The 25,177-nt window shown below is 43.6% G+C and overlaps 1 protein-coding gene across 4 annotated transcripts in view; it reads right to left on the bottom strand.

The window, feature by feature from the left end:
* LOC134957843 (putative ferric-chelate reductase 1) overlaps window positions 1–25,177 on the bottom strand; it is a 149,814-nt gene that overhangs the window by 34,838 nt on the left and 89,799 nt on the right. The window contains exons 2-4 of one of the 4 annotated variants that reach the window (XM_063940054.1): window positions 23,686–23,791; window positions 23,068–23,168; window positions 18,061–18,274 (exon numbers count right to left, since the gene is read on the bottom strand). In XM_063940054.1, the coding sequence (XP_063796124.1) occupies window positions 18,061–18,262 (202 nt within the window). In that variant the 5' untranslated portion in view covers window positions 18,263–18,274; window positions 23,068–23,168; window positions 23,686–23,791. Of the gene's footprint in view, window positions 1–18,060; window positions 18,303–23,067; window positions 23,169–23,685; window positions 23,792–25,177 lie in introns of all 4 variants that reach the window. The other 3 variants (XM_063940056.1, XM_063940055.1, XM_063940053.1) reach the window with 3 other exon arrangements.

The following is a 25,177-nucleotide window of genomic DNA, read 5'->3' as shown; positions in this document are numbered from 1 at the left end:
ATCATGTCTCTCCAAGCTACTTGAGAGACTTGCCTACACTTGCCTCACACACTTTCTTAATTCACACAAGTTATTGGACCCACTTCAGTCAGTCTTTCATTCCCAACACTCCACAGAGACAGCACTGACTAAAGTAGTGAATGATCTAGTCACTGTGAAGTCCAAAGGCCATTACTCACTTCTTATTCTTCTAGATCTCTCTGCTGCTTTTGACACTGTTGACCATTCTCTTCTCATACAAACACTAAAATCCCTAGGTCTTCAAGACACATCCCTCTCTTGGTTCCTATCCTACCTATCTAATCGCTCCTTCAGTGTCAGTGGAGTACCGCAAGGCTTGGTCTTAGGTCCTCTGTTTTTCTCAATCTATACCTCATCTCTTGGTAAACGAATCAGCTCTTTTGGATTTCAGTATCATCTGTACGCAGATGATACTCAAATCTATCTATCCTCCCCAGATTTCTCACCATCTGCATTGAGTTGTGTCACAGAATGCATTTCTGCTGTTTCATCTTGGATGTCATCTTGCCACCTCAAACTCAATATTTCCAAAACAGAGTTAATTATATTTCCACTGGCCATTAAGAGTTATCAACCTGATATCTCAACAATCAATCCTACCCCACAAGCTTGCTGCCTAGGTGTCATACTTGACTCTAAACTGTCCTTTGTTCCCCACATTCAATCTGTCTCAAAATCATGTTACATGCATCTAAAAAACATATCCAAAATACAACCATACCGTACACAAGACACTGCAAAATCTCTAATCCATCCTCTCATTATCTTCTGCATTGATTATTGCGATAGTCTTATTACTGGTCTTACCAAAAAGAGACTCTCACCACTACAATCCATTCTGAATGCAGCTGCAAAGCTAATCTTCCTCGCTAGATGTTCATCGTCTGCAGATCCACTCTGTCAGTCCTTCCATTGGTTACCGGTATTCTACCATATTCAATGTAAAATACTTTTACTCACACACAAGGCCATTAACCAAATTACACCAATCTCTTCGCTTATCTCAAAATATCTCCCAACCCGAAAGCTCTGCTCTTCAAAAGAGCTACGTCTTTGATCCACACTCATTATTTGCTCCAATTCATGATTGCAGGACTTTCTTCAGGCAACACCCACTCTGTAGGATGCCTTACCATGCACAACATTACTCTCCCCTAGTCTCCAAACCTTCAAGCGTTTCCTGAAAACTCACCTCTTCAGGCTAGCTTATCACATTCCAGAACTGCTCACTCAACTTTCATAAGCTTTCCTATCCAGTTACATATACTCTGTACATACCCTCCTGACCCCAGGCCAACATCACTCTGTGACCTTATAATACAGCTTCCCAAGAACCTTTGCAATCTGGTGGACAATTATACAATAGATAGCATATATCCTTGTGTATCAATGCCTATTTCCCAATAGATTGTAAGTTTGCGAGCAGGGCCTTCCTACCTCTATGTCTGTTATTACCCAGTTTTGTTTTCTTGTTTCAACATTGTTGTTTCCAATTGTAAAGTGCAATGGAAGACTGTTAATAATAAATAAATTAAATAATCCAGATCTCTTCCATCTTTATCCACCACTTTCTTTAGCATGTTTTTTAAAGTTTTGTTACACCTTTCCACTGAACCATCAGTACACAGTGGTCCTTAACTTAGTAATTCTAAACAGGCGCCATAATTCTTTCATGATTTTTTACATAAATGGGGAACCCTGGTCAGTCAGGATTTCCTTAGGTATTCCCAACCCGCTAAAGACATATACTAGTTCTCTAGCAACAGTCTTTGTTGACATACAGATAAAGCCTCCGTTATCTTTGCTGGCTGAGGCATTAGTCACGATCAGGCATACGCAGCATGCCTGGGCACAAGGAGGCTTGCCTAGTCATAGGGAGGTGCACAGAGCATTTGGCGTTACCTTTGAGTGTAATACCTGTGATCATCCACCAGATGTCGCTTTTTAAAATCACCATTGCGCATGCGTGTGGTATACATTAAAATATAATACCGAACTACAGCGTAAGAAATACTTTACTGGTGCATCTCATTACGCTACAATATGCTACAGTATGTCATACAGTATATTACAGTATACACAGTACAGACGCAAATAGTACAGTATATACAGATGCAAACGAATGTGATAGAGCCACAGTATAGTCCATTGATGTTAGGAATATGTGAGCGTCCAAGTCCCACAGACAAATCAACAAATAAAAATAGCAGTATATACAGACGCAAACGAACGTGTTACAGGTATGGTCTATTAATGTTAGGGATATGTGAGCGTCCAAATCCCATAGTATTAAGTATAATGGGGAGAGATAAAAGCTCCTCCCTAAGTTCCTGGATGCCAAATCAGCGTGCTTAGAATCTCTGTACAGTATTTTCTATTTGAGTACTAAATAGCACGAACAGCTTGTAATGTACTCTGCTGTAAAGACTACAGTGACAAGTGTTATTTTTCTAACTATATTGGGGATAGATAAAAGCTCCTCCCTATGTTCCTGGATGCCAAATCACTGTGCTTAGAATCTCTGTACAGTATTTTCTATTTGAGTACTAAATAGCACGAACAGCTTGTAACGTACTCTGCTGTAAAGGCTACAGCGGCAAGTGTTATCTTTCTAAGTATAATGGGGAGAGATAAAAGCTCCTCCCTATGTTCCTGGTTGCCAAATCACCATGCTTAGCATCTTCGTACAGAATTTTCTATTTGAATACTAAATAGCACGAACAGCTTGTAACGTACTCTGCTGTAAAGGCTACAGCGGCAAGTGTTATCTTTCTAAGTATAATGGGGAGAGATAAAAGCTCCTCCCTAAGTTCCTGGATGCCAAATCACTGTGCTTAGAATCTCTATACAGTATTTTCTATGTGAGTAATAAACTGCAAGAATCGCTTGTAACGTACTCTGCTGTAAAGGCTACAGCAGCAAGTGTTATCTTTCTAAGTATAATGGGGAGAGATAAAAGCTCCTCCCTAAGTTCCTGGATGCCAAATCACCATGCTTAGAATCTCTGTACAGTATTTTCTCTTTGAGTACTAAATAGCATGAACAGCTTGTAACGTACCCTGCTGTAAAGGCTACATTGGCAAGTGTTATCTTTCTAAGTATAATGGGGAGAGATAAAAGCTCCTTCCTAAGTTCCTGGATGCCAAAACATATAGTGCTTAGCATTTCTGTACAGTATTTTCTATATAGTCAGAAACCCTGTACCACGTGCAAGCTGGGCGGACAACTGGAGAGGACCCGACACACGGTTCCTTGCCGTTTCCCTTTGCAGTGTCATATAAACTAGTAGTTGGTCTGCTCCGAAAGCCAAGAGTCTCCTCTTTTGTATGGTACCAGTCTCGAGTCTCTCGAACACCCAAAATCAGAGATATCAGGATGCAAATTGGACCAATTTTCCCATAGACTATAATGGGCCCGTTAATTCAGACCCACCATGCGTTCCGATGCTTGCCGTTAGCCTTGTGGGGGTCACAGAAACTTGATGTTGGTATCCTCTGGTAGCTGATCATCTCCCCTTTCATACCAGCACAGTTCTGAGCCGATTGAATTCCCAGAACCAGATATATTAAGCTTTAAGCACATTTTAATTCAATAGCTCACATAAACTGAACATCTATGGACCATTGCTTTAACATATTCATATGTGTCTGTATACACTATTTTTAGTTATTAATTTATTGGTTTCTTTTTTGGGGTCCTAACGGATAATTAATATTTTCCACAGCTGGTTAATCACCACCTCCCCCCCTCCCCTGAGAGACTGATGTTTTCAAAGAGGCTAGTTTACAGTCAATAAATTGCCAACACGGTACTGTATGTAAATGTATGGCTACTATGTAAATGAAGATACTACAGTTGCTTTGGTTGGGGGAAAGGACTAGAGAGGGCCAGAGTGAATGTACATTAAATAGTACACTATGCAACGGATTTGCATGTCAGATGCCCCAACAGTTATGAAAACAGGTCTTTTCCTGTGTGCATAATTCTATTGAATGTAAGGTTCTTAAATATATGAATGTTATGAATGAAATATATGAATGTTGTGACGGGACTTGGATGCTCATATTGCAGAACATGGTATTTAGACACCACCTCCCTCTAACCCCATCCCACTTCCCTCCTGGGAGCCTGCTCATTTCATAGACAGGGAGGGAGGTCAGGTTACAATAAATGTACAACACAGTACTGTATAGACACGATCTGTTGTATAAATGGTAGCAGTGATCCCTTATCATACAGTAAAACACAGAATCACTAATGTTGATGAACTACAGTACAGTGCTGTGTTGCTTGAACAGTTAGTTGCATCAGGATACACTATTTATATTTATTGATATGTCTACGGGACCTATTGCCGCTGTGTATTTTAGCTAGGGTATTGAGATGCTCCTTCAGCATTGCCATGACTCTTGCAAAACTGATGCCATTGCTGGCTCCATAGCTGAGGGCTTCCAAGAGGTGCAGGGTCACGGGCAGCAGCCACTTTGTCAACTTGCTATGCGATTGAGTCTGGTTTATCATAATGTGCATAGAGCTCACTTATCCCTATTGTTCCTGTGTAATATAACTAGGGCAGGGGTTCTCAAACTCGGTCCTCGGGACCCCACACAGTGCATGTTTTGCAGGTAACCCAGCAGGTGCACAGGTGTATTAATTACTCACTGACACATTTTAAAAGGTCCACAGGTGGAGCTAATTATTTCACTTGCAATTCTGTGAGGAGACCTGCAAAACATGCACTGTGTGGGGTCCTGAGGACCGAGTTTGAGAACCTGTGAACTAGGGTATTGAGACACTCCTTCAGCATTGCCCTGACTCTTGCAAAATTGATGCCGCCGCTGGCACCATAGCTGAGGGCTTACATAACAGAAAATTAATAAAGTGTCAGGGAAAAAAACATGTACTCGCACTGTGGGAATCGAACCCGGGACTCTTAGCAGGGGAAGCGGCACTCTACACCACTCGGGCATGACGCCTCATGATAAACAAGCTCATGTGTAAATGTACTGTAAGCAGTGATCCCTCCCCATTGGTGTTTGTGTATGCCGTTACAGGACTTGGACGCTCATAACGCAGAATACGGTACATACTTTAACGTCAATGAACTACATTATTGCTTTTAAACATTAGTTGCATCTGTATACAATTACTTTGTCTATGGGACTTGGACGCTCACAGTCAGTAACACGGCAATGGATAAGTGTTTTAACATGCTCTTTTGCATCTGTATAAACTATTTTTTTACTGACTCTACCGTCTGGCCATTGGTCTGTGTGTACAGTATACAGTACATTAACATTACAGTTGCCATTGACCATTTGCCAGAGCTTGTAGATCAATCTGCCACTATTCGCTCTAAATTACTGGATTAGTGGAGCATTAGTCACCCAGTGGTGGAGATGTGCATTGCATGCTCAGCATGTAGTAGTGCATCAATGCGCCTGTCCGTGCATAAACTCATCAACCTAAGCTATCGCCTAGGTGCGACTAAACCTAAGTTTAGGTGAAGAAACGGCAAAGATAAGGGAGGCTCCATCTGTATTGCACAATGGTATCGCTTCTGGGTATCTGGTAGCACAATCTATTGTCACCAAAATATATTGATAGCACTGGGCAGATTTATTAGAGGTCAAACCAAATCCATAGCTATTCTTTCAAATGGAACGTCAATAATGGGTAATGGGACAAGCAGAATATTAAATTTTAATGTGGCCTTGGAGCATGATACTGACATACAGAGCAGGATGCACAATATTGAGATATGTCTTTTTGGACCCCGGCAAGAAAAACTTTTATAAATAATATCAGTGTTTTTTTCTATATCTAGATGACCTGTAGTTATGTGACCATGAGCTAGGTCTAATAGTATTCTTCTATATGCCTTTGGGACTACCAGTTGTTCCACAACATCTTCCTCTTTCTTAGTCACTTGATACAAAAAATCCTGGCATATTGCCATGTGAGTATATGACAACCAACTATTAGGGTCTACAGGGTTTTCATCAAGTCACTTTTACATTCTCTTTAGTTTTTACCAGAGTAGGGTCATTTAACTGCTCTCTTTCCTGACTTCAAGATTAGGCAGATGATTAACTGGTTCAACCAAATTTTCTATTTCAGTAGGATGTATATCATTCTCTGCCCCTCCTCGGTTATCAACATTCTCTAGCTCCCCAATCATACTTGAAAAAAAGGGCACATTTCAGACTAGGAAGACGCTCCCACAGCCAATGTATCAGTAACATTTTCAAAATGGTATGGGTTATTTACTTCTGTAACAAATTAACTTTCCCACAGCTTCCAGAAGTGGGCAAAGTCTCTCCCCAATATCGCATCATACATCAAGCCAGGAACCAAACCCACACAGTCTAGAGCAGAGCTACACTGTGTTTCTATGTTAACCTCCTCCTACAGATAGAGCCACGCTCATCTTGGCTTCTCTGCTGCGCCTAGGCACACCATGGTTTATTAGCATAAACCCTTCATCTATTGTTCTCAGCTGCAATACAATGAGAACAATACAGCAGGGGATTAAGTCATTACAGCAGGGGATTAAGTCCGACTGCCCTGGCTCAATTAATCCTATTAAAGGCAAAGATGAAGATGGCTCCATCTGTATTTTAATACCAAATTATCCCCATTTATGCAAGTCACACCAACTGTTTAAGGGGTTCACCAATTCGGCTTTCATAAGAGTAATCAGGCTACCAGAATCCAACAAAGCCTCGACCCCGTTGCCGTCTATAGTGACTATACATATTTTCTTATTTGTTTCAGCATGTATGTCTGCAGTGCAGGCTATCTGAGCAGAAAGACACTCTACGATTAACAAAAGCAGTATCACATTGCATAGGTTCAGAGGTAAGTGAAAAAATAGCAGCAATAAGGCCCAAACCACCACACCGAAAACATTGTATCATATTATTATCAAGTCTTTTACCAGATAGGAACCTTCCTGGCACTGCTTTCAGGTTCCAAACCCACAGTCTTAGGTAATTTCCTCCACCCAGAACCCTTCTCCCATGGAATGGTTTTACCAGTGGTCACTGGAGATCCCCCTTGTGGGATTAGGGCCTGGTGGGGTACACTCAAAAGATCCTCAGCCACTACATACCTCTCCACTATTTCAACCAATTGGTCACATGTTTTAGGGTCCACTTGGCTCATCACTTGGGAGAGTTGTATGTAGAGACTGTAGGTATTGATCTGTAATGACCCTTTCTATGATATGTGGTCCTGTTAGTGACTCTGGCTGTAGAGACTTTGTTAAATGTAAGAGGTCATGCATTTGAGAGCAGGGAGGCTTTTCTGCTTGGTATTCCCAGCGGTGAACTTGCTGGACATGAACAAACACTGTGACTCCTAATCGAGTTAGGATTTCTTGTTTTAATTTACCATAGTCTTTTGCATCAGTCAGACACAACTCAAAATATGCTTTTTGTGGTTCTACAGACATGAAGGGTGACACAAGACTGGCCCACTGATCTTTAGGCCATCTCTCTCTCTCTCTCTCTCTCTCTCAACTGTTCTTTCAAAAGTAGTAAGATAAGCTTTAACTTCATCACTCTGGGTCATCTATTGCAATAAGAGACTGGTCCATATGGAGCAGGTGTTAGTTGGGATATCAGTGGAAGCATCTCCAGACCAGGCTGCTAGCTGCAGTACCAGCTCATTTAACAGCCTTCCTGTTTGCCTCTATGGCCAATTGATGTGCCCTGGTGGCTTCTTGCTGAATCTTGTTTGTGTCCTGCTGAGCTGACGTAGCCTGCAGCAAGCCTTAACAATGACTTTCATATTATCTTTGGGTATGGATCTGAAGCCGAATCTGGCTTCTCTAAGCATCTGCCGACGCCACCATCATGGATTTCACAGTATATGGGTTGATGTCCAAAACAGCAGATTGGTGTCTGTCATTTTAAATTTTAAATGTAAACTTTTCCTATTGCTGCAATTCTCAGTGTGTTGCTCTCATTCGCTTCCACCAGTTGTGAGGAGATCAGGGTAGGCGTGCCCTCTCATGGGTTAAATGAGCACCTCCAAACACACAGCAGCCAGGAAAACACATCAGTCCAGGGTTAAACTAACCGTGGCTAGTTTTATTGTGCAGTACATAAAACATAAAAATACATTCTAGCCCATCTAGTCACTAATTAAACATAATAGATTCCCTCTCTCAGGGTGATAGGACGCAATGCCCCTACCACAAACATAGGCATATGCACAGTTCTTACAGTCAGTAAATCACAGTGTCTCGTAACAGGTCTGCTGCCTGTTTCCCCATGTAGTCAGACCCTGAGCCAAGCCCTGATACAGCTTACCACTTCTGAGAACATTAAGTCTGCCCCTGGGCCTAACCCTCAAGATAAGCAGGGAACTGTTGGGGGAGAGCACCAGGACCAGGCTCAGCAGGGACATCTCCATTGCTCCTGAGTGTGCTTTCCACATTCTCATACCCACCCATACTATGATCTTAGCGAAATAATGTTATCCCAATTTTCCTTCTGCCACTGGTTACCTGCAATTGTTTTTTCCTCCCTGTAGTTTTTTTCTCTCTTCGATCCCATTGTGTGCTTTTCCTGTAATGTTTACCTCCATTGATTGCACACCCTGCCATTGCGCCCTACATACAGGGCACATCATACTACTACACAAGTGTCAGTTTCCCCATACACTGTATACACTGGGCTCTTGTATGGCTCACCTCCCACAGTATAACCTTCGACGTGTGACCAACATGGCTACCTCATCTGGTACGCTTGTGGGTGGGATGAAAAATACATAGACCTGGTGGCTTTGTTGGAACCCTACTCTGAACTTTAGGACTCTAAAATCACCCCCACTTAGTGTCATCTCTTCTAGGGGTAGACTATTCCACCTTGGGTAATCCTAAACTGTGCACCCAAGATGGCTGCCGCACCTGGTACCTTGTGAGGGTGGAATACAAAACCCTTGGAAGTTATTACTCAAAATGCCTACACCAATCATGCATTATGCTTCCTGTGTGCTTAAGGTTTTCTTTTATGTCTCTGTGGCTTATCTATTGCTGTATTACTTAAATCCTCTGTATTATGTGCATTGTTTTTGATGTCTGTAAAGCGCCTTGAATCCTGTTGGAGAAAGAGCACTATATAAATAAAATTATTATTATTATTATTATTATTATTATTATTATTATTTTTTTATTTTTTTTTTTTATTATTATCAGCCTCTTACAGGTGCAGGCAATACATTACCCTGCTCTCAGGCTGAAAGCCTAAAGACCCAAAATGGGCCTTGTGAAGGGAGCCCTCCATTTTCTCTCACATCCACACCCCCAGGACCCATCTCTGGCTTTTACTGAAAGTCCAAACTCTAATCAATTCTGTTTAGCAAAACAGACATTTCCTGAGGGTTTAAAATACATAGGCCAGAAATCTGGGACAAACATATCACATATCCTCTTGTTTATCACTTTACCAGTGCTTCTATCACAATATATATCTATGTATATATAAGATAGATAGATAGATAGATAGATAGATAGATAGATAGATAGATAGATAGATAGATAATCCTAGAGTGAAAACTCATATATTGGATCATTGGATTATTTGCCACAGCAGTTTATTCCTTGACTTGGCTCTTCATTGGTGTGCCATTTTCTCAGAGATATGCACATACTGTACGTGTAAGAAAATCAGAGGTTAAGCACATGAGCAGTAAACTCTGACACAGAGGGCTGAATTCAATTGTTTAGCGCACCTTATCTCCCATCTAAAGTAGAGATGAGCGGGTTCAGTTCTCCGAGATCCGAACCCCCCCCGAACTTCACCTATTTTACACGGGTCCGAGGCAGCTTCGGATCTTGCAGCCTTGCTCGGTTAACCCGAACGTGGCCGAATGTCATCATCCCGCTGTCGGATTCTCGCGAGATTCTATATAAAGAGCCACGCGTCGCCGCCATTTTCACTCGTGCATTGGAGATTGAACGGAGAGGACGTGGCTGCGTTCCCTCCCTGAAAAGCTCCGTAATCTGTGCTCAGTGTGCTGCAAATATCTGTGCTCAGTGTGCTGAAAATATCTGTGCTCAGTGTGTTGCATTGTGGGGACTGGGGACCACCAGTATATAATTATAGTAGTACAGTACAGTAGGCCATTGCTGTATCTTGCAGCTCTGTGTCAAGCATACTATATCTGTGCTGCATTATTGTGAGCAGTATATAGTAGGACAGTGCAGCATTGTGGTGACCAGCAGTACACATATATAGTACAGTACAGTACAGTAGGCCATTGCTGTATCTTGCAGCTCTGTGTCAAGTATACTATCTCTGTGCTGCATTATTGTGAGCAGTATATAGTAGGACAGTGCAGCATTTTGGTGACCAGCGGTATACATATATAGTAGTACAGTACAGTAGGCCATTGCTGTATCTTGCAGCTCTGTGTCAAGTATACTATCTCTGTGCTGCATTATTGTGAGCAGTATATAGTAGGACAGTGCAGCATTTTGGTGACCAGCAGTACACATATATAGTACAGTACAGTAGGCCATTGCTGTATCTTGCAGCTCTGTGTCAAGAATACTATCTCTGTGCTGCATTATTGTGAGCAGTATATAGTAGGACAGTGCAGCATTTTGGTGACCAGCAGTATACATATATAGTACAGTACAGTAGGCTATTGCTATTGATATATTACTGGCATATAATTCCACACATTAAAAAATGGAGAACAAAAATGTGGAGGGTAAAATAGGGAAAGATCAAGATCCAATTCCACCTCGTGCTGAAGTCATGGCTGAGACGATGAAATGCCATCAACGTCATCTACCAAGGCCGATGCCCAATGGCATAGTAGAGAGCATGTAAAATCCAAAAAACTAAAGTTCAGTAGAATGACCCAAAAATCTAAATTAAAATCGTCTGAGGAGAAGCGTAAACTTGCCAATGTGCCATTTACGACACGGAGTGGCAAGGAACGGCTGAGGGCCTGGCCTATGTTCATGGCTAGTGGTTCAGCTTCACATGAGGATGGAAGCACTCATCCTCCCGCTAGAAAACTGAAGAGAGTTAAGATGGCAAAAGCACAGCAAAGAACTATGCATTCTTCTAAATCACAAACCCCCAAGGAGAGTCCAATTGTGTCGGTTGCGATGCCTGACCTTCCCAACTCTGGACAGGAAGAGGTGGCGCCTTCAACCATTTGCACGCCCCCTGCAAGTGCTGGAAGGAGCACCCACAGTCCAGTTCCTGATAGTCAAATTGAAGATGTCACTGTTGAAGTACACCAGGATGAGGATATGGGTGTTGCTGGCGCTGAGGAGGAAATTGACAAGGAGGATTCTGATGGTGAGGTGGTTTGTTTAAGTCAGGCACCCGGGGAGACACCTGTTGTCCGTGGGGTCAGGGCCAGATTAATAATGGGGTGGATGGAGCTGCAGCTCCAGGCCCACACCCCAAAATAGGCCCACTGCATCTGCTGCAGCAAGTCTCTGCTGTAATTAGGAAAATAAATCCTTTTACAGCAGTCTCCTAGGCCCTGCTGTCAGTGCCCCCTGCCCCTCCGGCATTAACACCCCCCACTCTCCTGCCACGGCGCCAGTGTAACAACTGCTGCTGCGGCCCGTTTGTGATGGTGGCGCAGCGGAAGGCTTTCATAGCCCTCCCTGCGCCGCATACTCACTGGGACCCGGCGCCTCCTCCTCGCACTTGATGTCACTGTCGCATGGTGCCTCCCTGCCACCAGCGCTCCCAGATCCCCAGACTCCACATCCCAGCACCTGACCTGCTGCCTGAAAGACCAGAGATGGAGAAGGAACGGGCAGAGTGGGTGACACTGCGGGGAGGTGATGTTTGGACGCAGCACAGATTTTACAGGTGAGTGCTCCACTGTGCGGTGTCCGGTACAAGCTTGGGGCCAGAAGAGAGCTCTGCTGTGGTGGGCACACATAGTAACATGCCCCCACCCCAACCCAGTGATTTGCTTGTGGTCAGGGTGTCACCAATCCGGCGCTGGTCACATCCACCAGGACCCCCCCATAGTTTAAGGGGCAGTGCACTACCCTATCTAGGCAGGGCAGTATCCATTCATCTTTCTGTTCACTATTGTCTCTGCTCCCAGAGTCCACCCCCTCCACTACTTTTCCTCCTCTCCTCCCTCAACTTCCTCATTTGGGACTTTTGTCAGGCACACAGCCCAAGAAAAATACTGCATCTCTAAATCTCTATATTGCAGTCTCTCTATACCCTCCTTACTGCATCTCTCTATGCCCTCACTACCGCCTTGCTTCTCCCTATGCCCTCCCTATTGCCACATGTCTCTCTATGCTCTTCCCTACCACATCGCGTCTCTCTATGCTCTCCCTACCTCCCCTCGTCTCTATGCTCTCCCTACCGCCCGCATCTCTATGCCCTCCCTACCGCCCGACGTCTCTCTATGCCCTCCCTACCACCCCGCATCTCTATGCCCTCCCTACCACCCCATGTCTCTATGCCCTATCTACCACCCCGCGTCTCTATGCTCTCCCTACCGCTCCGCATCTCTATGCTCTCCCTACTGCCCCACGTCTCTCTATGCCCTCCATGCCGCCCTGAGTCTCTATGCCCTCCCTACCGTCCCACATCTCTTTATGCCCTCTACCGCCCCACGTCTCTATACCCTCCCTACTGCCATGTGTCTCTCTATGCCATCCATGCCAACCCGCGTCTCTATGTACTCCCTACCACCACACGTCTCTATGCCCTCCCTACTGCCTCACGTCTCTATGCCCTCCCTACCGCCCCACATCTCTATGCCCTCCCTACTGCCCCGCGTCTCTATGCCCTCCCTACCGCCCCGTGTCTCTATGCCATCCCTACTGCCCCACATCTCTCTATGCCCTCCCTCTCACTCCTCGTCTCTATGCCCTCCCTACCGCCCCACGTCTTTATGCCCTCCCTATCGCCCCGTGTCTCTATGCTCTCCCTACCGCTCCGCATCTCTATGCTCTCCCTACCACCCCACGTATCTTTATGCCCTATGTACCGCCCCACATCTCTATGCCATCTCTACCTCCCCTCATCTCTATACCCTCCCTATCGCCCCACATCTCTCTATGTCCTCCCTACTGCCCCGCGTCTCTCTATGCCCTCCCTACTGCCCCACATCTCTCTATGCCCTCCCTACCACCCCATGTCTCTATGCCTTCCCTATTGCTTTGCGTCTCTATGCCCTCCCTACCGCCTTGCGTCTCTATGCCCTCCCTACCGCCCTGTGTCTCTATGTTCTCCCTAACGCCCCACATCTCTATACCTTCCCTACTGCCCCACATCTCTATACTCTTCCTACTGCCCCACGTCTCTCTATGCTGTCCATGCCGCCCCGCGTCTCTCTATGCCCTCCCTGCTGGGACAGTCGGGAGGTATGTAATAGGCCTTGCAGAAATTTCAGCTCCAGGCCCATGAGGACCTTAATCTGGCGCTGCGTGGGATGAATATAGCCATTGACATGCCTGGTCAAATTACAAAAAAAAATCACCTCTTCGGTGTGGAATTATTTTAACCGAAATGCGGACAATAGGTGTCAAGCCGTCTGTTGCCTTTGTCAAGCTGTAATAAGTAGGGGTAAGGACGTTAACCACCTAGGTACATCCTCCCTTATACGTCACCTGGAGCGCATTCATCAGAAGTCATTGACAAGTTCAAAAACTTTGGGTGAGAGCGGAAGCAGTCCACTGACAACTAAATCCCTTCCTCTTGTACCCAAGCTCCTGCAAACCACACCACCAACTCCCTCAGTGTCAATTTCCTCCTTAGACAGGAAAGCCAATAGTCCTGCAGGCCATGTCACTGGCAAGTCTGACGAGTCCTCTCCTAACTGGGATTCCTCTGATGGATCCTTGAGTGTAACGCCTACTGCTGCTGGCGCTGCTGTTGTTGCTGCTGGGAGTCGATTGTCATCCCAGAGGGGAAGTCGGAAGACCACTTGTACTACTTCCAGTAAGCAATTGACTGTCCAACAGTCCTTTGCGAGGAAGATGAAATATCACAGCAGTCATCATGCTGCAAAGCGGATAACTCAGGCCTTGGCAGCTGTGTTGGTGTTAAACGTGTGTCCGGTATCCACCGTTAATTCACAGGGAATTAGAGAATTGATTGAGGTACTGTATCCCCGGTACCAAATACCATCTAGGTTCCATTTCTCTAGGCAGGCAATACCGAGAATGTACACAGATATTAGAAAAAGAGTCACCAGTGTCCTATAAAATGCAGTTGTACCCAATGTCCACTTAACCACGGGAATGTGGACAAGTGGAGCAGGGCAGACTCAGGACTATATGACTGTGACAGCCCACTGGGTAGATGTATTACCTCCCGCAGCAAGAACAGCAGCGGCGGCACCAGTAGCAGCATCTCGCATACGCCAACTCGTTCCTAGGCAGGCTACGCTTTGTATCACCGCTTTCCATAAGAGGCACACAGCTGACAACCTCTTACGGAAACTGAGGAACATCATCGCAGAATGGCTTACCCCAATTGGACTCTCCTGGGGATTTGTGACATTGGAAAATGCCACCAATATTGTGCGTGCATTACATGTGGGCAAATTCCAGCACGTCCCATGTTTTGCACATACATTGAATTTGGTGGTGCAGAATTTTTTTAAAAACGACAGGGGCATGCAAGAGATGCTGTCGGTGTCCCGAAGAATTGCTGGCCACTTTCGGCATTCAGCCACCACGTGCCGAAGACTAGAGCACCAGCAAACACTCCTGAACCTGCCCCGCCATCATCTGAAGCAAGAGGTGGTAACGAGGTGGAATTCAACCCTCTATATGCTTCAGTGGATGGAGGAGCAGCAAAAGGCCATTCAAGCCTATACATCTGCCTACGATATAGGCAAAGGAGGGGGAATGCACCTGACTCAAGCGCAGTGGAGAATGATTTCAACGTTGTGCAAGGTTCTGCAACCCTTTGAACTTGCCACACGTGAAGTCAGTTCAGACACTGCCAGCCTGAGTCAGGTCATTCCCCTCATCAGGCTTTTGCAGAAGCAGCTGGAGAGATTGAAGGAGGAGCTAAAACGGAGCGATTCCGCTAGGCATGTGGGACTTGTGGATGTAGCCCTTAATTCGCTTAACCAGGATTCACGGGTGGTCAATCTGTTGAAATCAGAGCATTACATTTTGGCCACCGTGCTCGATCCTAGGTTTAAAACCTACATTGTATCTCTCTTTCCGGCAGACACAAGTGTGCAGAGGTGCAAAGACCTGCTGGTGAGACATTTGTCAAGTCAAGCGGAACGTGACCCGTCAACAGCTCCTCCTTCACATTCTCCCGCAACTGGGGCTGCAAGGAAAAGGCTAAGAATTCCAAGCCCACCCGCTGGCGGTGATGCAGGGCAGTCTGGAGCGAGTGCTGACATCTGGTCCGGACTGAAGTACCTGCCAACGATTACTGACATGTCGTCTACTGTCACTGCATATGATTCTGTCACCATTGAAAGAATGGTGGATGATTATATGAGTGACCACATCCAAGTAGGCATGTCAGACAGTCCGTAAGTATACTGGCAGGAAAAAGAGGCAATTTGGAGGCCCTTGCACAAACTGGCTTTATTTTACCTAAGTTGCCCCCCCCCCCCTCCAGTGTGTACTACGAAAGAGTGTTTAGTGCAGCCGGTCACCTTGTCAGCAATCGGTGTACGAGGTTACTTCCACAAAATGTGGAGAAGATGATGTTCATCAAAATGAATTATAATCAATTGCTCCGTGGAGACATTCACCAGCAATTGCCTCCAGAAAGTACACAGGGACCTGAGATGGTGGATTCCAGTGGGGACGAATTAATACTCTGTGAGGAGGGGGATGTACACAGTGAAAGGGGTGATGAATCGGACGATGAGGAGGAGGTGGACATCTTGCCTCTGTAGAGCCAGTTTGTGCAAGGAGAGATTGATTGTTTCTTTTTTGGTGGGGGCCCAAACCAACCAGTCATTTCAGCCACAGTCGTGTGGCAGACCCTGTCGCTGAAATGATGGGTTCGTTAAAGTGTGCATGTCCTGTTTATACAACATTAGGGTGGGTGGGAAGGCCCAAGGACAATTCCATCTTGCACCTCTTTTTTATTTTATTTATCTCTGCATCATGTGATGTTTGGGGCTAATTTTTTGAAGTGCCATCCTGTCTGACACTGCAGTGCCACTCCTAGATGGGCCAGGTGTTTGTGCCGCCCACTTGGGTCGCTTAGCTTAGTCATCCAGCGACCTTGGTGCAAATTTTAGGACTAAAAATAATATTGTGAGGTGTGAGGTGTTCAGAATAGACTGGAAATGAGTGGAAATTATGGTTATTGAGGTTAATAATACTATGGGATCAAAATTTCCCCCAAATTCTATGATTTAAGCTGTTTTTGAGGGTTTTTTTGTAAAAAAACACCCAAATTCAAAACACACCCGACTCCGCCAAAAAATTTTCAGGGAGGTTTTGCCAAAACGCGTCCAAATCCAAAACACGGCCGCGGAACCGAATCTAAAACCAAAACACAAAACCCGAAAAATTTCCGGTGCACACTTCTAGTCTAAAGTAACAAAAGATCAGGGGAGAGGTGATATTCAAAAATTTTTGTTATTGCACATATCACACCCAGAGTGGTCGGGTTTAGCAGTGTAGAGCAGCTAAACCAGACCAAAGTACTGGGCGCAATGCGAAAAGTCCAATTTGGGATGCAAGCTGAAATGCCGGCACCGGCAGCTGATCCCATCCAACGGATCAAGAATTGAATATCTCTGTTGGATGCCATCTATTGGTTGCCAGCAATGAAAACAATTGAATCTCTCCCAGGGTCTTCATTGCGCATGCACCGGTATGAGGAGAGGTCTGCATTGAGGTTGCACATAGGCCCTCTTGCCTTATAAAATGCCCCTGCTCATACTCCTTGATCCTTCTGGTGCTTTCAGTACAGCTAACCACCCTAAGCTACCTGGGACTTCACAGGAATGTTCTTTCCAAGCTGAAATCCTAACTTTCTTTCAGGGTCCCTAAAACATCTGTCCTTAGCCCTCATCTTTTTTCCTTTATACCTCTTCCCTTATCAACTGTATGTGCATCTTCAGCTCTTCCAATAACCTCTATGCAGAAGACACTCAAATATACTGCTCCTATCCTGATTACTTCCCCCCTTTTTTGTCCCATGTTTTAAAACTTTCTCTCTTACATCTCCATCTGCATAAGCTTGTGAGCAGGGCCTTCCTACCTCTATGTCTAAATAAATAAAATATTCCAATGCGAACTTAGGGGCTAATTCAGACCTGATCACTAGCAAGCGATTTTTGCACTGCTGCGATCAGATAGTCGCCGCCTACAGTGGGAGTGTATTTTAGCTGTGCAAGTGTGTGAACGCATGTGTAGCAGAGCTGTACAAACTGATTTTGTGTAGTCTCTGTGCAGCCCAGGACTTAGCCACCGCGATCACTTCAGCCTGTTCGGGGCCAGATTTGACGTCAGACACCCGCCCTGCAAACGCTTGGACATGCCTATGTTTTTCCAAACACTCCCAGAAAATGGTCAGTTGACACCCACAAACGCCCTCTTCCTGTCAATCTCCTTGCGATCGCCTGTGCGAATGGATTCTTTGCACAAAGCCATCACTAAACGACGATCCGCTTTGTACCTGTGCGACGTGCCTGCGCATTACAGTGCATACTCATGGGCAGTTTAGACCTGATCGCCCACTGTGCAAAAATGCAGCCTAATGATCAGGTCTGAATTAGCCCCTTAAACTTATAATGTACAAAGCGGAACTCAACATCTTTAATCTTCCAAATGTCACTTCCTTTCTTCTTGTCTCTCTCTCTCTTTGTGGACAACATTACACTCTCTCCTAGTCCTCATGCATGTTTCATTGGTGTAATAATTCACTCCACCCTCAACACCTCTCCACACATCCAGTCTCTCACACTTCCACCTTCAAATCATTGCCAGAGTATATCCCTTCCAAATTTAAAACAACACCAAATCCCTCATCCTACAGTATCTCTTGTTATCTACTTTTCTTGCTATGTATAATAAAACTGTTGATTTACCTTGAAATGCATTTATTCCAGCGTGGATGATACTAGAAAAAGACAGACTATATGGAGCAGTGATAGTCTGAGAGACATTGCCACCATGTCTCGGCTCCATTGTTTCACAGGCTGGTAGAACGTTTCCATTAGGAAATGCATGAGCATATGTGGGCAAAAAGATGACCAATGCAAAGATGATTTTCTTTATGGACGGCTCCATTCTCTTGCACTGCTATGGATGAAAATATACGTTTTAGTACCTATAACAGAAAAGACACTTGCACGTTAAAGCTATAGAGTTGACTCACAATTTAGAAATACATAAATACATATCCCAAAGTGGTGCTGTTATCATGTAGTGTAGGACCACCAGAGGAGAGATGCACTACCGTGGGTGGTGGCATATGTATGCAAATGTATGCATCGGAGATCTCTTTGTTACTAGTATCATGTAAGGTAAGATATGTCTCTTTTGCTGGACTATTGTAGTGTGCTGGAGAATTTTTTTTCTAGTCTTATTAACCCCTCCCACCTGTGATGGCCCAATACATTGATTTGATTAAATACCATTCTGTGTGATACTGATATAGGGGTCTATTCATGAAGCAGTGAAAAGTGTGGAGAAGTGAGCCAGTGGAGAAGTTGTCCATGGCATCCAATCAGCATTGAAGTAACATTTATAATTTGCATACTATACAATTGTACGGAGCAGCTGATTGGTTGCCATGGGCAACTTCTCCACAGGCTCACTTCTTCACTCTTTTCCCTGCTTCATGAATAGACCCCATGGTCACCTAACAGGGAGACCGGCAGCATACAGTAGATCCTCATATAATAATGGTAGCAGAACTGGTCAGCACGGAGCTAAGCAACCTAGGGTGTTAGACCTATACACACACAAAAATGTGAGCCCCCCTCCTTATAAAAACAAGAAAGGGCTCATCCCAAACTCTCTGATGAATTCTGAGGTTAGTAAGTAAAAAAAAAAAATGTAAATAAATAAATATATCAATTTCAGCTATTGTTCTAAGCAAACACAGGTAGCTATTAACTGATTAAGGAGAGATGTATTAAAAATTGGATAGAGATAAAGTGGAGAGTGATAAAGTACCAACCAATCAGCCTTTATCATTTTACAGGGTGTAGTTGAAAATTGGTAGTTAGAAGCTGGTGGCTTGATACTTTGGGGTTTATGGGGCAGATTTCTTAAGCCTGGTGAAGTGATAAAGTGGGAGGTGATAACGCACCAGCCAGTCAGCTCCTGTCATTTTTCAAACCCAGCCTGTAACATGGAAGTTAGAAGCTGATTGGCTGGTACGTTATCACCTTCCACTTTATCACTTCACCAGGCTTAATGACATTCTTTTCAAGAAATTGTGCAGCAACTGACACCTTCCTAGGCTGAATGTAGTGGTTGGGTTCGTTTTACCGGTGAGCAGGATGCCAGCTGCGGCATCCCGACAGTGTGAATCCCGACAGGGGGAAGGTAAGTATCTTACCCCTAACCCTCCCTTCTCGCAGCCTAAACCTAACCCTCCCCCTTCCCGCAGTTTAGCCCTAATCCTCCCCGCTGGTGCCTAACACCCCCCTCCCCCTTCTCGCAGCCTAACCCTAACCCTCCCGCAGGGCCTTAACTAGGCGTGTGTGGAGGGGTCACCGCACATAGCGCTGCAGGTTAAGGGGGCGCTTTTGGCGGCTCTTGTTAATTATTAGTTTTAATTACTTTCACATGCAGCTTTCCCCCTTTTTAATGCCCAGCATCTCCTGACCACCACAGTCTCCTACCCTGACCCCTTCTGTCACTAATACCTATATAGCATTCATGAACTCAACCTGAGATTTCTTTGTTATTCAGCAACACTGTCCTTTACTACATTTCAATATGCTGACATACCCGGGATTCGAATCCATTGCCTGTGGCATTGCAGTCAGACAATCTATTCATTGAGCTATCTGACCTTGCATAGAAAGGTAGAGCTAAGTTAGAGAATTCTATTTGAAGGTTACCTTGTACTTTGTGGAAAAATTATCAGCATTGCGGCTGAGCAGATCTATTTAGTGTGTAGCTGTAAGAGATTGGATGTGTAGCTGCACACTACATACTGTAGATCTGCTCAATTTCAATGCTGATTATTTTTTTTACAAAGTACCAGTAGCTTCATATAATGTTCATATAGTGTTCATAGTTTTTATGCAGGATCAAATAGCTCAATGAGTAGGGTGTGATCATTGCTGTTCAGGAGTGCTATCTCAGAGCTGACAAGCCTGACTTATTTATTACAAACAGCAAACTCAGTATATACTGTTTTTAAAGTCTCGTATTGATCTAATTGACTGTGGGACCATTTTAACCGACCCATTAATTATCACATAAGGTCTGTCAGGCGACTTCATTGATCCCTGATTCAGACCCCTGATGAAGTCCATTGGACGAAACGCGTTGGGGGTGTTCTCTACAGATTTGAAGTCATCATGCGTCTATTAATGTGACTCTGAGAAGCAATTGGATCATTGATTCTATTCCCACAATTAATTGTGTTATATATGGTTTTAAAGAAATTGTATATATATTGTGGATGTACCATATGTATTGCTGACATATTATTTACATATATTGGGGTCCATTGTATATGTGAATAAAATTGGATTTTATTTATATGATTGTGGTCAAAGGAGTTTGGAGAATTAATATATAATATTACAATAGCTCCCTTGGGAACCCCTTTGTCGATCTTCTTCTTATTGTGCCTTATCTAACAGAAGGTACCTCCCGAGGTGACGCTTACCACTAGCGCAGAATTGGGGCTTATGTTCGATATATATATATATATATATATATATATATAAATAATGTGGGAAGGAGCATAATAGTATGGGCTTTCTCTGTGATCCAACTTGTTATACCCCTTCTGCACGGGGCATGCATCTTATGTCGCTATTGAAAAAAAATGGGATGGGAATGCATCAATTCTCTCTCTGGCACCAAAAAGTCTAGTTACAACTCTGCCTCCCTGGGGGTACCTAGTCCTAACCCCCCCTCCCTGCAGCCTAACCCTAACACTCCTCCTGCAGCCTAACAGGGGTATAGCTGGTAGAGCAGGTTGGCATGTGTCCTTGTGGGAAACGAAGCATAACTAATTAATGGAGCTAAGGGATGAATAATTTCCCTTCCTCTCCCTGTATGTCACTAAAACTACCAGTCATGCCTTCATCACTTCCACATCGATTACTGTGCTCCTTTCTGGCCTTCATAGCTCCCGACTCTCCCTTCTCCACTCTATTCTTAACTTTGCTGCCTTCCTTTTTTCAGTCTGTCACTCCTCTCCCTATACCAGTCAGAATCAGAACTGATTTCAAACTCCTCTTTCTCACCTCCAAAGCTCTCTGAGCCTCACATCTCCTCCCTACATCTCCAGCTTAATATCATGTTCTCTCTCCCACCTTTTTAGCTCTAGTAATGGTTGCTACCTCATCTCTTCCTTGATCACCACTTCCCACTTTCACATTTAGTATTCTCCCAGGCCACTCCTAACATCTGGATTACCTTCCCTTGCTGCATTAGACTTTCATCCAGTTTCCCAGCCTCATTTTGGCAAACCACCCCTCCTCCTAACTCTACAGTTTCTGCTCTCTACTCTGCCCTTTTCTCCCTATTGTGTAAACCCGTATCACCTTCAGATTGTACATGGTATGAGCATGGTCCTCTCCATGGTCCTCTCCCCTGTGTCTTCAATACATAATTATGCTAAATACTCACTTCAATTAAGACTGTGATGTAATTAAGGGGGACATTTACTAAGCAGTGATAAGAGCAGAGAAGTGAGCCAGTGGAGAAGTGGCCCCATCAACCAATCAGCAGCTCTGTATCATTTTATAGTATGCAAATTATAGATGTTACTTCAGTGCTGATTGGTTGCCATGGGCAACTTCTCCACTGGCTCACTTCTCTGTTCTTATCACTGCTTAGTAAATGTCCTCCTTAGCCCCAGTCCAGCGGCTTTGCGGGATGCCGGATGGAATCAGATGTTTTTTTAAAGAGGCAATCATGAACAAGGCATGGTTTAGCCTTGTACATGACTGCCCCTGTAAAAAAACATCCGCGTTCATCTGGCATCCCGCATAGCCGCTCACACAGACACATAGGCCGCTATGTGTCTGCGTGACTTCATATACTGCATATTAGTCTGTACTTATATTTCTTGACAGCTTTGTACCTAGTACAGCACTACAGAACCCCTGTGGCACCTTGTACTGTATATAATAATAATAATAATAATAATAATAATAATAATAATAATAATTAAAAAAAATGTAAGGTATTATTTTCTTCATAAAGTTTACAAGTTTTTATAATAGATAATAGATGTTTATTATATTCAGTTTGATTCCCTGAAATGACCAATTCATACTGTAAAAAAATATCTACATTGCCGTTAGCATTTCACTGTAAATAACAAATAATTCTCAACACAGTGTAAATATAACATTCATCACAATACATTTTGGAACTCTTTTAAGTCAGGAGGTACCTGTGAATTCCACTCTCTGGTTTCTCTGTTCAGCGATACCCATTACAACGTTAGTAGTACTTGTGATCAGATACATTACTAGTAGTGATTAATGAAATAGATTATTTAACACTAATATAACATTAATATAGCTGTGAGTTTTCAATTCAAGTTCAAGAAAATTGGGACAGTTGGGAGGTATGGAGTCTAAAGTCAAATCTGCAGTAACTTGCAGAGAAAAAATATGAAACTGTCCAACTTGAAAAAGCAGCCTGTATGTAAAAATATAAATTATTATTATTATTATTATTATTATTATTATCCTTTATATGGAGCCAGAAAGGTTCTGCAGCACCTTACAAAGTACATAAATGAGCAAAACAAGAAAACAGCAACTTACAGTACAAGACAATGTAGGACAAGCTCCATGATGTTTTATAATGTTAAAGCTTATTTATTAAACCATACAAACATACCAAATATTATCCTTGTACTCATAATAATAAAATATACCCACCTCCTGGAGCCCGTGCAATGTGAATACTAATAATGAGGTTGCTTCTTAGTAAATTTGGCTACTTCTCCTTTATTCTGCTCCACCTTGTAGAAGTCACATGCCTAATAAAGAATATTCATTTGTTGTGTAAACTTTTGTTGCAAAAATCTTTCATGTCACATGTAATGCTTTGAAATCCCAACACACATAAACCACTAATCAAAGAACAGACAATAAAGCATAAATATGAATGTTAATTATACTGTAAGCACAGACATGATATTACTTTATAAATCCACCACTAAGCAAACTGAATCACATTATGGAATGATGACACATCAGTAGTCATATACCATACAAAATGTAAAGATGTTCACACGTACAGATATGCAAATAGGGAGTCAGGCAGGAACAGAATATGTTATGAAATTATTTGCATATACAGACCTAATTTAAATATATATATATATAGAGAGAGAGAGAGAGAGAGAGAGAGAGAGAGAGAGAGAGCAAAGAAAGAGGCGGCACTTCCAGATTTGTAAAAGTGAAAAACTTTAAGTCATAGATCGACGTTTCGGGGGGTCTCACCCCATCATCAGGATAACATGTGTACATAAATAATAAAACATTTATACTCACAGTCTGCCTGTTCTCCCGCCCACCGCCGGCCGCAGCCCCGGGTCCCGTCTGAACACTTCCGGATTCTGGCCGCTGACGTCACCGGAAGCGGGGAACCTACGGGGACCTGCGTCGGAAGGGACAGAAAGAAACACACAGAGCATACATGAGTCACCATAGCAATACAAAAACAAAATCAATAAATGTGCAAACAACAATTACGATGTGAGGAAAAGCCCCACAATATAAAATAGTGACACAACAACAAATAGTGACTGCACTGGGTAGACAACCTGTTAATATACAGAACAAACGTATACAGGATTGCATGCAATTGTAAAACACAACCACATAAATAAATAAAGAAATAAATAGCTGCAGGAAATTAGTATAAGATAATGCAGCAGACATAAGGAACTGGTACATACCTCTAGCGCACGCATGCAATATCAGTGTTTTGAATAATAGCTGGCCTAAAAAGAATTCCTATACAATGGAGGACTTCACGGGAAGCCATATGGACAAACATGTACTAATCTGAACCTAAATAAAAGAGGATAGGCTTAACGCCTCATTTAGCCCCTTGGGGCTGACTGTATCGAGAGTAAAGATCCACCAAGCCTCAAGTTGGAGGAGTTTTTTGGCCCGATCTCCTCCTCTAAGAGATTTGGGGACCTGCGCTATCATCCTGTACCTAAGAGTCGACATACTGTGTCGGGCACAGGCAAAATGTCGCGCTACGGCCTGATCACTGGTCCCCGCAATTAGGGCCGCTCTAATCGCGGTTCTGTGTTGGGCAATATGCTCTTTGAATTGCCTCTCTGTCTTGCCCACGTAGTGAAGACCACATGGGCAAGACAGCAGATACACAACAAATTTTGAAGAGCAGGTAAGGGCAGGCCTGATGCAAAATTATTTACCAGAATAAGGGTGCCTGAACTTATTACCTGTAATTAAAGCACTACATGTCGTGCACCCAGTACATCTATAACAACCTCCCCTCCTCATGAGAAAGTGTTGTTTGGATTGCCCCATCCCCGTAACATCTGTCCGTACTACCAGATCCTTGATGTTAGGACCCCTGGTAAAGCTAGGTAGCAAACGTGCCCTGAGGACGGGGTGATTACCCCGAAACATGTCGGAATAAACTGACCACATTTTTACTGCAATTTACGTCTGTCTGAGTGCCGCCTTCTTTACCAATCTATATATATATATATATATATATATATATATATATTTTAGACCATTAACTACTTATTTTTATAGATCACACAATGAAACTTAGAGTTGAAATAATTAAAGGTGGAGAAAAAACCCAATGAAGTCAGTTTCAATTGATCACCACTTTAACAAATATTTAGACCAGTAAGAACACGTTGTGGTGCAAATGCAATTTTTTTATTTACTTTTTGTTGTTGCATGCATGCAGGGAAAATAATGCCTGCTTTTGCATGTTAGAACACTGATACCAGGCATGTTCTTTCTACACTGCTAGGACTTTTTCCACTCC

The sequence above is a fragment of the Pseudophryne corroboree genome, chromosome 9 (genome assembly GCF_028390025.1).
Source record: "Pseudophryne corroboree isolate aPseCor3 chromosome 9, aPseCor3.hap2, whole genome shotgun sequence".
Taxonomy (NCBI): Eukaryota; Metazoa; Chordata; class Amphibia; order Anura; family Myobatrachidae; genus Pseudophryne; species Pseudophryne corroboree.
This window is presented reverse-complemented; position numbering and strand designations above follow the sequence as displayed.